The 16602-nt window shown below is 44.1% G+C and overlaps 1 protein-coding gene across 1 annotated transcript; it reads left to right on the forward strand.

The window, feature by feature from the left end:
* Positions 1-5994: 5994 nt before the first annotated feature.
* LOC139423624 (uncharacterized) lies at positions 5995-16602 on the forward strand (the record flags this gene model as incomplete). The annotated part of the gene is made up of 2 exons (XM_071175209.1): positions 5995-6013; positions 15938-16602. Coding segments are annotated over 2 exons (684 nt in total), but the record flags the coding sequence as incomplete, so codon positions are not given.

A 16602-nucleotide genomic window follows, 5' to 3' on the forward strand; every position in this document is an offset into this window, starting at 1 on the left:
TAATGCAGTGACTGACGCTAATGCAGTGACTGACGCTAATGCAGTGACTGGCGCTAATGCAGTGACTGACGCTAATGCACTGACGCTAATGCAATGTTAGTTTGAATGTAAGCAGTTCCCCAAGGAAGAGAAACCATAGCTCACCAGTCCCTAAAAGGAGAAAGGGTTGTAGCTCTTGGCTGGAGCTCAAACATCTGGTCCCGTGTTCTAAAAGCGTCTCAGACTACTGCTGGTCTAGGATCAGGTCCCCCTGTCTTTGTAATCTTTTCCATGATGATTATAAGGATTAGAACTGATCCTAGATCATAACACTGATTCAGAGACGCTTTATGAATGAAGGAGGCTCAAAGTAGGGACATTTGTGGTATGTAACACAGCCCAGGCCAAGACTGATTACTTTCAGTTTCATTTCCTGAGATCTTCATGGTGAGTCCTGCCCCCAGTTATGACACCACACACACACACACACACACACACACACACACACACACACACACACACACACAGAGACAGACAGACAGACAGACAGACAGCAAAGCTTGCAGATCATCCAATCAACTTCTCACACGGCCTCATACAGATCTACAGGGACACCGAGCACCAGAGAACAAGAGATTACATTTAATATAAACACCAGGTATAGAAAAAACATTTATGATGTGCTTTTTTGTGATCTAGTCTGTCTTTACTAAACAAGTTAGATCTAGTCTGTCCTTACTAAACAAGTTAGATCTAGTCTGTCTTTACTAAACAAGTTAGATCTAGTCTGTCTTTACTAAACAAGTTAGATCTAGACTGTCTTTACTAAACAAGTTAGATCTAGTCTGTCTTTACTAAACAAGTTAGATCTAGTCTGTGTTGTATATTTTTGTAGGTTTGCTCTCTAGGAAGGAATATGCCCGAATCTATCTCACAATTAACAACTTGATACTTTATTTGATCTAATCTGAGATCATCTAGGTCTGATCTAATCTGAGTTAATCTAGGTCTGATCTAACCTGAGATCATCTAGGTCTGATCTAATCTGAGATCATCTAGGTCTGATCTAATCTGAGATCATCTAGGTCTGATCTAGTTTGAGATCATCTAGGTCTGCTTCAATCTGGGATCATCTAGGTCTGATCTAATCTGAGTTCATCTAGGTCTGATCTAATCTGAGTTCATCTAGGTCTGCTCTAATCTGAGTTCATCTAGATCTGCTCTATTCTGAGTTAATCTAGGTCTGATCTAATCTGAGTTCCTCTAGGTCTGCTCTAATCTGAGTTCCTCTAGGTCTGCTCTAATCTGAGTTCATCTAGGTCTGATCTAGTTTGAGTTCATCTAGGTCGGATCTAGTTTGAGTTCATCTAGGTCTGCTCTAATCTGAGTTCATCTAGGTCTGCTCTAATCTGAGTTCATCTAGATCTGATCTAATCTGAGTTCATCTAGGTCTGCTCTAATCTGAGTTCATCTAGGTCTGATCTAGTTTGAGTTCATCTAGGTCTGCTCTAGTTTGAGTTAATCTAGGTCTGATCTAGTTTGAAATCATCTAGGTCTGCTCTCCAGTCTTGAGTTTATTGTTTATGTTTAGATACAACAACAGTTATAATATAACTAGCTAAGGACATGATTCAAAATCAATTATATCTATTTTTACACTGAGTGTACAAACCATTAGGAACACCTTCCTAATATAGAGTTGCACCCCCATTTTGCCCTCAGAACAGCCTCAATTCATCAGGGCACGGACTCAAGGTGTTGAAAGCGTTCCACAGGGATGCTGGCCCATGTTGACTCTACAAGGTGTTGAAAGCGTTCCACAGGGATGCTGGCCCATGTTGACTCTACAAGGTGTTGAAAGCGTTCCACAGGGATGCTGGCCCATGTTGACTCCAATGCTTTCCACAGTTGTGTCCAGTTGGCTGGATGTCCTTTGGGTGGTGGACCATTCTTGATACCAACAGGAAACTGTTGAGTATGAAAAATCAGCAGCATTGCAGTTCTTGAAACACTAAAAACCGGTGCGCCAGGCACGTAATACCCTACCCTGTTCAAAGGCACTTCAATATGTTGTCTTTCCCATTCACACTCTGAATGGCAACACAGGCACAATGTCTCAAGGCTTAAAAATCCTTCTTTAACCAGGTCTCCTCCCCTTCATCTACGGTAAGAGAGACACGTGGCGCACCGATCAGCGGGATCATTTTCGTCAACATCCGGTGTATTGCAGAGTGCCAAATATACCAAAGCACACCTTAGTTTCTTGTTAATCCACCTGGCGTGTCAGATTTCAAAATGGCTTTCTGGTGAAAGCAAACCAAGTGTTTATGCAAGGACATCTCTCTCAACAGACAAAACATTACAAACAGCTAGCAGCAAATTAGATTGGTCACGAAAGTCAGAAAAGCAATAAAATTAATCGCTTACCTTTGATGATCTTCGTATGTTTTCACTCACGAGACTCCCAGTTACACAATAAATGTTTGTTTAGTTCAATAAAGATTATTTTTATATCCAGAAACCTCTATTTGGTTGGCACGTTTTGTTTAGTAATCCACAGGCTCTAGCGGTCACGATGGGCAAACTAAAATTCCAAATAGTGTCCGTAAAGTTCGTAAAATCCTCAGGTTGTTTTTACAATAAATAATCAATAATATGTCAACCGGACGGTAGTCTTTTCAATAGGAGAGAGAGAGAAAAGGTCTCACTCCAGGCGCTCGCTTATGCACAAATCTGGGGACACCTAGCTATCCACTGATGTGATCATTCTCGCTCATTTTTCAGAATAAAAGCCTGAAACTATGTCTAAGGACTGTTCACACCTTGTGGAAGCCACAGGGAAAGAAATCTGGTTGATGTCCCTTTAAATGGAGAATAGGCTTGCAATGGAAAAGAGACGTTTCAGAATAACAGCACTTCCTGCTTGGATTTTCCTCAGGTTTTCGCCTGCAATATCAGTTCTGTTATACTCACAGACAATATGTTGACAGTTTTGGAAACCTAAGAGGGTTTTCTATCCTAATCTGCCAATTATATGCATATTCTAGCTTCTGGGCCTGAGAAATAGGCAGTTTACTTTGGGCATGTTTTTCATCCAAACATCAAAATACTGCCGCCTAGTCTCAAGAGGTTTTCACCTGTCTAGGACACAGGTTCCACTAGTGGAACTCCCCCTCCCAACATTCCACTGAAAAGGCAGTGCGGGAAATTCAAAAAAAATTTTGGAAATATTTAACTTTCACACATTAACAAGTCCAATACAGCAAATGAAAGATGAAAAGTTAATCTACCCATCGTGTCTGATTTTTAAAATGTTTTCCAGCGAAAACACAACATATATTTATGTTAGATCACCACCAAATCCAAAAAAACACAGCCATTTTTCCCAGCCAAAGATAGTCACAAAAGCAGAATTAGAGATAAAATGAATGTAACGGCGTTCTTCGTTTGTTGACAGAGAGGACCGAAATGCAGCGTGGTGGTTACTCATGTTCTTTAATGAAATAAATGACGATACATGAAATAACTAAATGAATACGAAAACAACAAACGGAACGTGAAACCTAATACAGCCTATCTGGTGAACACTACACAAAGACAGGAACAATCACCCACAAACAAACAGTGAAACCCAGGCTACCTAAGTATGATTCTCAATCAGAGACAACTAATGACACCTGCCTCTGATTGAGAACCATACTAGGCCGAAAACATAGAAAAACAAACATAGACTGCCCACCCAACTCACGCCCTGACCATACTAAATAAATGCAAAACAAAGGAAATAGAGGTCAGAACGTGACAGTACCCCCCCCCAAAGGTGCGGACTCCGGCCGCAAAACCTTGACCTATAGGGGAGGGTCTGGGTGGGCATCTGTCCGCGGTGGCGGCTCTGGCGCGGGACGCGGACCCCACTTCGCCATTGTCTTAGTCCGCCTTATTGTCCGCCTCCGTGGCTTACTCACCATGCCCACCCCTCTCAATGACCCCACTGGACAGAGGGGCTGCTTGGGACAGAGGGGCAGCTCGGGACAGAGGTGAAGCAGCTGCTCGGGACAGAGGGGCGGCAGCTGCTCGGGACAGAGGGGCGGCAGCAGCTCGGGACAGAGGGGCAGCTGCTCGGGACAGAGGGGCAGCTGCTCCGGGCGGAGGGGCTCTAGCGGCCCCTGGCTGACTGGCGGCACTGGCGGCCCCTGGCTGACTGGCGGCCCCTGGCTGACTGGCGGCACTGGCGGCCCCTGGTTGACTGGCGGCACTGGCGGCCCCTGGCTGACTGGCGGCACTGGCGGCCCCTGGCTGACGGGCGGCACTGGCGGCCCCTGGTTGACTGGCGGCACTGGCGGCCCCTGGCTGACTGGCGGCACTGGCGGCCCCTGGCTGACGGGCGGCACTGGCGGCCCCTGGCTGACGGGCGGCACTGGCGGCTCCTGGCTGACGGGCGGCATTGGCGGCTCCTGGCAGACGGGCGGCACTGGCGGCTCCTGGCAGACGGGCGGCACTGGCGGCGCTGGGCAGACGGGCGGCACTGGCGGCGCTGGGCAGACGGGCGGCACTGGCGGCGCTGGGCAGACGGGCGGCACTGGCGGCGCTGGGCAGACGGGCGGCGCTGGCGGCGTTGGGCAGACGGGCGGCACTGGCGGCGCTGGCGGCGCTGGGCAGACGGGCGGCACTGGCGGCGCTGGGCAGACGGGCGGCGCTGGCGCTGGGCAGACGGGAAGCTCAGATGGCGCTGGGCAGACGGGAAGCTCCGATGGCGCCGGGCAGACGGGAAGCTCCGGCAGAGGCGCCGGACAGGCGGGAGGCTCCGGCAGAGGCGCCGGACAGGCGGGAGGCTCCGGCAGCGGCGCCGGACAGGCGGGAGGCTCCGGCAGAGGCGCCGGACAGACGGGAGACTCCGGCAGCGCTGGAGAGGAAGGCTCTGGTAGCGCCGGAGAGGCGGGAGACTCCGGCAGCGCTGGAGAGGAGGAAGGCTCTGGACGGATGGGCCGGAGAGACAGCCTGGTACGGGGAGCTGCCACCGGAGGGCTGGGGTGTGGAGGTGGTGACGGATAGACCGGGCCGTGCAGGCGCACTGGAGCTCTTGAGCACCGAGCCTGCCCAACCTTACCCGGTTGAATGGTCCCGGTCGCCCTGCCAGTGCGGCGAGGTGGAATAGCCCGCACTGGGCTATGCAGGCGAACCGGGGACACCGTGCGCAAGGCTGGTGCCATGTAAGCCGGCCCAAGGAGACGCACTGGAGACCAGATGCGTAGAGCCGGCTTCATGGCACTTGGCTCGATGCCCACTCTAGCCCGGCCGATACGCGGAGCTGGAATGTACCGCACCGGGCTGTGCACCCGCACTGGGGACACCGTGCGCTCCACAGCATAACACGGTGCCTGCCCGGTCTCTCTAGCCCCCCGGTAACCACAGGAAGTTGGCTCAGGTCTCCTACCTGGCGTAGCCATACTCCCTGTTAGCCCCCCCCCAAGAAATTTTTGGGGCTGACTCCCGGGCTTCCATCCACGACGCCGCGCTGCCTCCTCATACCAGCGCCTCTCCGCTTTCGCTGCCTCCAGTTCTTCTTTGGGACGGCGATATTCTCCTGGCTGAGCCCAGGGTCCTCTTCCGTCTAATTCCTCCTCCCATGTCCATACCTCCTCGCGCTGCTCCTGCTGCTGCTTTTTCCGTTGCCCATTACCACACCGCTTGGTCCTGTTGTGGTGGGTGATTCTGTAACGGCGTTCTTCGTTTGTTGACAGAGAGGACCGAAATGCAGCGTGGTGGTTACTCATGTTCTTTAATGAAATAAATGACGATACATGAAATAACTAAATGAATACGAAAACAACAAACGGAACGTGAAACCTAATACAGCCTAGCCTATCTGGTGAACACTACACAAAGACAGGAACAATCACCCACAAACAAACAGTGAAACCCAGGCTACCTAAGTATGATTCTCAATCAGAGACAACTAATGACACCTGCCTCTGATTGAGAACCATACTAGGCCGAAAACATAGAACTGCCCCAAAACATAGAAAAACAAACATAGACTGCCCACCCAACTCACGCCCTGACCATACTAAATAAATGCAAAACAAAGGAAATAGAGGTCAGAACGTGACAATGAATCACTAACCTTTGATAATCTTCAACAGATGACACTCATATGACATCATGTTACACAATACATTTATGTTTTGTTCGATAATATGCATATTTATATCCACAAATCTTGGTTTACATTGGCGCCATGTTCAGAAATGCCTCCAAATATCCGGTGTAATTACAGAGAGCTACGTCAGATAACAGAAATACTCATAAACTTTGACGAAAGATACATGTTTTACATAGAATTAAAAATACAATCGCTGTGTCAGATTTTTAAAAAAGTTTACGAAAAAAGCCTGCCATGCAATAATCTGAGACGGCGCTCAGAAGTAAATATATTTCTCCGCCATGTTGGAGTCAACAGAAATACGAAATTACATCATAAATATTCCCTTACCTTTGATGATCTTTCATCAGAATGCAGTGCAAGGAATCCTAGTTCCACAATAAATTGTTGTTTTGTTCGATAATGTCCATTACTAGTGTCCAATTAGCTACTTTTGCTAGCACGTTTAGTTCACATGTCCAAAAGCTGGCGCTGGTCCAGGCGAACTCGGACGAAAACTTTAAAAAGTTATATTCCAGGTCGAATAAACTGGTCAAACTAAGTAGAGAATCAATCTTCAGGATGTTATTATCACACATATCCAATAACGTTCCAACCGGAGCATTCGTTTTTGTTGACAGAGTAATGGAACGCAAGGCGATATAATGAGTACTGCGCATAACCAGGAACTGGCATTCTGCCAGACCAGTGACTCATTCCCCTCCCGTCCGGCCCCACATCACACTAGAGGCTTCATTCCACGTTCTACTGACTGTTGACATCTAGTGGAAGGCGTAGGAAGTGCGAACAGATCCATATCTTACTGGCAATGAGTTGAAAATCAACCAGCCCCAGAATTTCCACTTCCTGTTTGTACGTTTGCCTGCCCTATGAGTTCTGTTATACTCACAGACATAATTCAAACAGTTTTAGAAACTTCAGAGTGTTTTCTATCCAATAGTAATACTAATATGCATATATTAGAATCTGGGACAGAGTAGGAGGCAGTTCACTATGGGCACGCAATTCATCGAAAGTAAAAATGCTGCCCCCTATCCCTAAAAGGTTTTAACAACCCTCAGAATCAGGTTATATAGCAAGGATCTTATTGAAGACATTTACATAATGAAGGAATCCATTAAACTCTTTGGTTATTCCATACCTATTTTTGTACTGATCTGAACACAATCTCTTTAGGTGTTACAAACATGTACAGGACATAGTTTGGAGTTGGACCCAGTTCACACAACCTGTCTGCATTTTGAGATTATCATATATTTTGATCTTGTTTATCACCTCTAACAGTTCTGATAGGTGACCAGTCTAGTAACTCCTTTATCACCTCTAACAGGTCTGATTGGTGACCAGTCTAGTAACTCACCTCTAACAGGTCTGATTGGTGACCAGTCTAGTAACTCCTTTATCACCTCTAACAGGTCTGATTGGTGACCAGTCTAGTAACTCACCTCTAACAGGTCTGATAGGTGACCAGTCTAGTAACTCACCTCTAACAGGTCTGATAGGTGACCAGTCTAGTAACTCCTTTATCACCTCTAACAGGTCTGATTGGTGACCAGTCTAGTAACTCACCTCTAACAGGTCTGATAGGTGACCAGTCTAGTAACTCCTTTATCACCTCTAACAGGTCTGATTGGTGACCAGTCTAGTAACTCCTTTACCACCTCTAACAGATCTGATTGGTGACCAGTCTAGTAACTCCTTTATCACCTCTAACAGGTCTGATTGGTGACCAGTCTAGTAACTCCTTTACCACCTCTAACAGATCTGATTGGTGACCAGTCTAGTAACTCCTTTATCACCTCTAACAGGTCTGATTGGTGACCAGTCTAGTAACTCCTTTATCACCTCTAACAGGTCTGATTGGTGACCAGTCTAGTAACTCACCTCTAACAGGTCTGATAGGTGACCAGTCTAGTAACTCCTTTACCACCTCTAACAGGTCTGATTGGTGACCAGTCTAGTAACTCACCTCTAACAGGTCTGATAGGTGACCAGTCTAGTAACTCCTTTACCACCTCTAACAGGTCTGATTGGTGACCAGTCTAGTAACTCCTTTATCACCTCTAACAGGTCTGATTGGTGACCAGTCTACTAACTCCTTTACCACCTCTAACAGGTCTGATTGGTGACCAGTCTAGTAACTCCTTTATCATCTCTAACAGGTGCTAAAGGAGGAACAAAAGTAACATGCAAAACAGGCTAGACAAAAAGAGATGTTTATAACAGAACCTGAATTACTGGTTGTTACTGACGGACACTAAAGCAGCTAGTTTGAATGGAATTAGTCCCCCAAAAAGGAGAAACCGTAGCTCACCGGTCCTTAAAAAGGAGGAAAGGGTTGAGCCCTTGGCTGTAGCTCAAACATCTGGGTCTCAGACTACAGCTGGTCTAGGATCAGGTGCCCCTGTCTATGTAATCTCTTTCACTATGATTATAAGGATTAAAACTGATCCTAGATAAAAGCTTCAACTCGGAGACTCTTCATGAATCGAAGAGGCAGGAAGTAGGGAAGAACTTTGTGGTACGGAACACAGCCCAGCCCAGGACTGGGATTACGTTCAGTATCATTTCCTGTAATCTCTGGGCTCTTCATGGGTTAGTCCTGCCCCCAGAGTAAATAATGATACACAGACACACAGACAGCAAAGCTTGCAGATCATCCAATCATCTTCTCACACGGCCTCATACAGATCTACAGGGACACCGAGCACCAGGGAACAAGAGATTACATTTAATATAAACACCAGGTACAGAAAAAACATTTATGATGTGCTTTTTTGTGATCTAGTCTGTCTTTACTAAACAAGTTAGATCTAGTCTGTCTTTACTTAACAAGTTAGATCTAGTCTGTCTTTACTAAACAAGTTAGATCTAGTCTGTCTTTACTAAATAAGTTAGATCTAGTCTGTCTTTACTACTAAATAAGTTAGATTTAGTCTGTCTTTACTAAATAAGTTAGATCTAGTCTGTCTTTACTAAACAAGTTAGATCTAGTCTGTCTTTACTAAACAAGTTAGATCTAGTCTGTCTTTACTAAACAAGTTAGATCTAGTCTGTCTTTACTAAACAAGTTAGATCTAGTCTGTCCTTACTAAACAAGTTAGATCTAGTCTGTCTTTACTAAACAAGTTAGATCTAGTCTGTCTTTACTAAACAAGTTAGATCTAGTCTGTCTTTACTAAACAAGTTAGATCTAGTCTGTCCTTACTAAACAAGTTAGATCTAGTCTGTCTTTACTAAACAAGTTAGATCTAGTCTGTCTTTACTAAACAAGTTAGATCTAGTCTGTCCTTACTAAACAAGTTAGATCTAGTCTGTCTTTACTAAACAAGTTAGATCTAGTCTGTCTTTACTAAACAAGTTAGATCTAGTCTGTCCTTACTAAACAAGTTAGATCTAGTCTGTCTTTACTAAACAACTTAGATCTAGTCTGTCTTTACTAAACAAGTTAGATCTAGTCTGTCTTTACTAAACAAGTTAGATCTAGTCTGTCTTTACTAAACAAGTTAGATCTAGTCTGTCTTAGTAAACAAGTTAGATCTAGTCTGTCTTTACTAAACAAGTTAGATCTAGTCTGTCTTTACTAAACAAGTTAGATCTAGTCTGTCTTTACTAAACAAGTTAGATCTAGTCTGTCTTTACTAAACAAGTTAGATCTAGTCTGTCTTTACTAAACAAGTTAGATCTAGTCTGTCTTTACTAAACAAGTTAGATCTAGTCTGTCTTTACTAAACAAGTTAGATCTAGTCTGTCCTTACTAAACAAGTTAGATCTAGTCTGTCTTTACTAAACAAGTTAGATCTAGTCTGTCCTTACTAAACAAGTTAGATCTAGTCTGTCTTTACTAAACAAGTTAGATCTAGTCTGTCTTTACTAAACAAGTCTGTCCCCCCTCCATCTACACCTGCATTGCTTGCTGTTTGGGGTTTTAGGCTGGGTTTCTGTACAGCACTTTGAGATATCAGCTGATGTACGAAGGGCTATATAAATACATTTGATTTGATTGAAGTGGATTTAACAGGTGACATCAATAAGGGATCATATCTTTCACCTGGATTCACCTGGTCAGTCTATGTCATGGAAAGAGCAGTTCTTCCTAATGTTTTATTTACTCAGTGAATATTTATATACTATTTTATATGAAGTTTTTCCAGAATAATAAAGCAGTACTATCAAAATGTATTAACTTTTAATAAGTTGACGTTACCTGAAACCTGACAGATTGTGGCTGAAAATATATACATTATCAACACATTTTTTCTGCATTAAAACATGATACGGTAAGAGAGACAGATTTTACCTTCTGTTTATGAAGTTCACTTATAACTTTAACAGGTATACTGTTTGGTAACTATTTAAACCTTGCATTCATTGTCATGTAGTTAAATATTTTATTTCCCTTTAAGTTTCATGTTCCTGGATCCTTCAGGAGATTATATTTCAAACTAACACTTGACTCATCCAGGCGTGGTCCCAAATGACACCCTATTCCCCATTGGGTCCTGTTCAAAAAAAGGGCACTATATAGGGAATAGGGTGGCATTTGGGACTCACTTAGAGTGTATTGTCCGTTGATGGAAGTGCTGCCAAATTCTTCTAAGTGAAAATGTGCTCAAACCTGCCGGGCTGTTCATGTTGATGACGTTTCATGATAATCGTCAAGAGGGCTCACGTTACTAGGTTACCACAGTTATTTTAGGCCAACGATAACAACTGTCCTATTGTCACTAGTAGAAAGAGGAGGAAGGGAAGCGCTACTGAGGTACACAATAGTACATTCTGGTAGACAGAAGGTGCTCTTTGGTAAAAGGGGTGAATTGGTCATCAAAAAGAAAGGAGGACCAAGGCTCAGACTCTTTTCTCTGTATATATCAATGATGTTGCTCTTGCTGCGGGCGATTCCTTGATCCACCTCTACGCAGACGACACCATTCTACAGTGCCTTGCGAAAGTATTCGGCCCCCTTGAACTTTGCGACCTTTTGCCACATTTCAGGCTTCAAACATAAAGATATAAAACTGTATTTTTTTGTGAAGAATCAACAACAAGTGGGACACAATCATGAAGTGGAACGACATTTATTGGATATTTCAAACTTTTTTAACAAATCAAAAACTGAAAAATTGGGCGTGCAAAATTATTCAGCCCCCTTAAGTTAATACTTTGTAGCGCCACCTTTTGCTGCGATGACAGCTGTAAGTCGCTTGGGGTATGTCTCTATCAGTTTTGCACATCGAGAGACTGACATTTTTTCCCATTCCTCCTTGCAAAACAGCTCGAGCTCAGTGAGGTTGGATGGAGAGCATTTGTGAACAGCAGTTTTCAGTTCTTTCCACAGATTCTCGATTGGATTCAGGTCTGGACTTTGACTTGGCATTTCTAACACCTGGATATGTTTATTTTTGAACCATTCCATTGTAGATTTTGCTTTATGTTTTGGATCATTGTCTTGTTGGAAGACAAATCTCCGTCCCAGTCTCAGGTCTTTTGCAGACTCCATCAGGTTTTCTTCCAGAATGGTCCTGTATTTGGCTCCATCCATCTTCCCATCAATTTTAACCATCTTCCCTGTCCCTGCTGAAGAAAAGCAGGCCCAAACCATGATGCTGCCACCACCATGTTTGACAGTGGGGATGGTGTGTTCAGCTGTGTTGCTTGTAGGCCAAACATAACATTTTGCATTGTTGCCAACAAGTTCAATTTTGGTTTCATCTGACCAGAGCACCTTCTTCCACATGTTTGGTGTGTCTCCCAGGTGGCTTGTGGCAAACTTTAAACGACACTTTTTATGGATATCTTTAAGAAATGGCTTTCTTCTTGCCACTCTTCCATAAAGGCCAGATTTGTGCAATATACGACTGATTGTTGTCCTATGGACAGAGTCTCCCACCTCAGCTGTAGATCTCTGCAGTTCATCCAGAGTGATCATGGGCCTCTTGGCTGCATCTCTGATCAGTCTTCTCCTTGTATGAGCTGAAAGTTTAGAGGGACGGCCAGGTCTTGGTAGATTTACAGTGGTCTGATACTCCTTCCATTTCAATATTATCGCTTGCACAGTGCTCCTTGGGATGTTTAAAGCTTGGGAAATCTTTTTGTATCCAAATCCGGCTTTAAACTTCTTCACAACAGTATCTCGGACCTGCCTGGTGTGTTCCTTGTTCTTCATGATGCTCTCTGCGCTTTTAACGGACCTCTGAGACTATCACAGTGCAGGTGCATTTATACGGAGACTTGATTACACACAGGTGGATTGTATTTATCATCATTAGTCATTTAGGTCAACATTGGATCATTCAGAGATCCTCACTGAACTTCTGGAGAGAGTTTGCTGCACTGAAAGTAAAGGGGCTGAATAATTTTGCACGCCCAATTTTTCAGTTTTTGATTTGTTAAAAAAGTTTGAAATATCCAATAAATGTCGTTCCACTTCATGATTGTGTCCCACTTGTTGTTGATTCTTCACAAAAAAATACAGTTTTATATCTTTATGTTTGAAGCCTGAAATGTGGCAAAAGGTTGCAAAGTTCAAGGGGGCCGAATACTTTCGCAAGGCACTGTATATACTTCCGGCCCGTCCTTGGACACTGTGCTATCTATCCTCCAAACGAGCTTCAATGCCATACAACACTCCTTCCGTGGCCTCCAACTGCTCTTAAACGCTAGTAAAACCAAATGCATGCTTTTCAACCGTTCGCTGCCTGCACCCGCACGCCTAACCAGCATCACCACCCTGGATGGTTCCGACCTTGAATATGTGGATATCTATGAGTACCTAGGTGTCTGGCTAGACTGTAAACTCTCCTTCCAGACTCATATCAAACATCTCCAATCGAAAATCAAATCAAGAGTCGGCTTTCTAATCCGCAACAAAGCCTCCTTCACTCACGCCGCCAAACTTACCCTAGTAAAACTGACTATCCTACCGATCCTCGACTTCGGCGATGTCATCTACAAAATTGCTTCCAACACTCTACTCAGCAAACTGGATGCAGTTTATCACAGTGCCATCCGTTTTGTCACTAAAGCACCTTATACCACCCACCACTGCGACTTGTATGCTCTAGTCGGCTGGCCCCCGCTACATATTCGTCGCCAGACCCACTGGCTCCAGGTCATCTACAAGTCCATGCTAGGTAAAGCTCCGCCTTATCTCAGTTCACTGGTCACGATGGCAACACCCATCCGTAGCACGCGCTCCAGCAGGTGTAGCTCACTGATCATCCCTAAAGCCAACACCTCATTTGGCCGCCTTTCGTTCCAGTTCTCTGCTGCCTGTGACTGGAACGAATTGCAAAAATCGCTGAAGTTGGAGACTTTTATCTCCCTCACCAACTTCAAACATCTGCTATCTGAGCAGCTAACCGATCGCTGCAGCTGTACATAGTCTATCGGTAAATAGCCCACCCATTTTCACCTACCTCATCCCCATACTGTTTTTTTTAATTTACTTTTCTGCTCTTTTGCACACCAGTATCTCTACCTGTACCTTTACATAACCATCTGATCATTTATCACTCCAGTGTTAATCTGCATAATTGTAATTATTTGCCTACCTCCTCATGCCTTTTGCACACAATGTATATAGACTCTCTTTTTTTTCTACTGTGTTATTGACTTGTTAATTGTTTACTCCATGTGTAACTCTGTGTTGTCTGTTCACACTGCTATGCTTTATCTTGGCCAGGTCGCAGTTGTAAATGAGAACTTGTTCTCAACTAGCCTACCTGGTTAAATAAAGGTGAAATAAAAATAAATAAAAAGGCACTCTTCATTCAATTAATTCAAATGCCTTTATTTGTAGGTTCAATAGAAACAAAGTTTTAAAAATCCGACGTGTTTCGGCTGCATGGCCTTCGTCAGGGATTTGCTTTCGTCAGATTTTTAAAACTTTGTTTCTATTGAACATGCCATACAAATAAAGGCATTTTAATTAATGAAATGAAGAGTGCCTTGGTCCTCCTTTCTTTTTTATGTTCTATTGTCACGTTCCACAGCAAGAAAACCAAATATGTCACTGAAACAGAAGGGGGAACTAACAAAGAGTCACTGACAGCAACCAAAACGACAAGGCTGGGGTTTTAGGAGAGGTTCTGAAAGACACTCATGGTGTCCACTGAACGTTGACTAGCAACAACAACTGGAGCCTAAAAGACACCCACCATGAGACCCACTAAATTCACCAAGAACAGGCAAACAAAATGAAAACACACACCAAACTTAAAGACATGAAGTAAACCACAATTAAAGGAGTTAACCCTCCACATCTATCAAGACAACTAAAGGAGTTAACACTCCACATCTACCAAGACAACTAAAGGAGTTAACCCTCCACATCTACCAAGACAACTAGAGGAGTTAACCCTTCACATCTACCAAGACACCTAGAGGAGTTAACCCTCCACATCTACCAAGACAACTAGAGGAGTTAACCCTCCACATCTACCAAGACAACTAAAGGAGTTAACCCACCCTCCGCTCTTAAATTTCACCTGGGCCAGCACAGGTGTAACACATACTGACTAAGGAGGTGACACCAATTGGTTGTCCCTACGTTCTAACATCCAACCTCGAAATATAAAAATACATTTAAACAGCCTGTAACACTTTTGCCAGTGTAGTGATGTAGGGAACAGCCAGGTTAGTGCACTCCAACGCCATAAAGGTCCAGACCTCTTAACAGAGGCTTATACTGTATATGGAAGGTAACATACTACCCATCCCGGATCCGGGAGCGTAAATCATCGCCTGAAACTAATTAGCATAACGCAGCGGACATAAATATCCCTAGAAAATATTCATGAAAATCACAAATGAAATATATTGAGACACAGCTTAGCCTTCTGTTAATCACACTTTCATCTCAGATTTTCAAAATATGCTTTACAGCCAACGCTAGACAAGCATTTGTGTAAGTTTATCGATAGCCTAGCATAGCATTATGTCCAGCTAGCAGCAGGTAACTTGGTCACGGAAATCAGAAAAGCAATCAAATTAAATAGTTTACCTTTGATGAACTTCGGATGTTTTCACTCACGAGACTCCCAGTTAGATAGCAAATGTTCCTTTTTTCCAAAAATATTATTTTTGTAGGCGAAATAGCTCCGTTTGTTCTTCACGTTTGGCTGAGAAATCGACCGGAAAATGCGGTCACTACAACTCCAAACTTTTTTCAAAATTAGCTCCATAATATCGACAGAAACATGGCAAACGCTGTTTAGAATAAATCCTGAAGGTGTTTTTCACATATCTATTGGATAATATATCCACCAGGACAATTGGTTATTAGAAGCGATTGGAATAATGGCTACCTCTGTACTTTATGCAAGATTTTCTGCGGGAGCCATCATGTGACCACTTGCTCAATGTGGTCCCTTACGGCTATTCTTCAACATAAATGCGCAAAAATACGTCACGATGCTGTAGAGGAGTCATTGGCATGCAGCGCTTTCAAAATATGGGGCACTTCCTGATTGGATTTTTATCTGGGTTTCGCCTGTAACATCAGTTCTGTTGCACTCACAGACAATATCTTTGCAGTTTTGGAAACGTCAGAGTGTTTTCTATCCAAAGCTGTCAATTATATGCATAGTCGAGCATCTTGTCGTGACAAAATATCCTGTTTAAAACGGGAAAAATTTTTATCCAAAAAGGAAATACCGCCCCCAGAGTTTCAAGAGGTTTTAAGTCTATCACTATGATTATTGTTTAATTATGTCTGTTTCCCCCCCCCCTCTCTCTCTCTCTCTCTCTCTCTCTCTCACTCTCTCTATTCATCTCTCTCTCCCTCCCCCAGGGGTACCATGGTTCAAACATTGAACAATATGGAGGCGCTTAGAAATTCTTTGTTTGGTCGTCCCTGGCCGAGGCACGGACTCAAGCTCCTTTTCTGGTTCGCCAACGATTACATCGTCTTTGACAACGACAACCAGATGTTTGCAAATTACGACCCCGAAGAGGGAGACTTTGGTTTCCATAACTTCAAGAACAGACTTGAGTGTGAAAACAATGTCTGCAAGAGGCTGCTTCCTTATGGTGGCTACCCATTCTATGAGGTGGGCAACCTCCACCTCCCAACATCTGATTCCATGCCTGAGTACGTCAGGAAGTACAACACTGGTAACATAGATAACAGCAACATGGACCGCCTCATCATCAGTATGCGTTCAGACAGGATAGTAGATAAGGTCTATGTGACCCAGCACGAGGACCTGAGGAACTTTAACCCGGTCAACACCTATTGCATCAGCAGGGGGTTGCTCATGATCATATGCGGCCATCCATCCGCAGACATGTCATTGAGTAACTTCCTCGAACAGGCGGGCTATTACACCCATGAGCAAAATGTAATCGCCCCCAGGATTGATATGGAAGGTGGATGCAGAGCTCCACCCAGAGCTCCACCCAGAGCTGCACCCAGAGCTGCACCAGGCTTCTGGGAAAGCTACTGTACCATACTGTAA

The sequence above is a fragment of the Oncorhynchus clarkii genome, chromosome 13 (genome assembly GCF_045791955.1).
Source record: "Oncorhynchus clarkii lewisi isolate Uvic-CL-2024 chromosome 13, UVic_Ocla_1.0, whole genome shotgun sequence".
In the NCBI taxonomy this organism is placed as follows: Eukaryota; Metazoa; Chordata; class Actinopteri; order Salmoniformes; family Salmonidae; genus Oncorhynchus; species Oncorhynchus clarkii.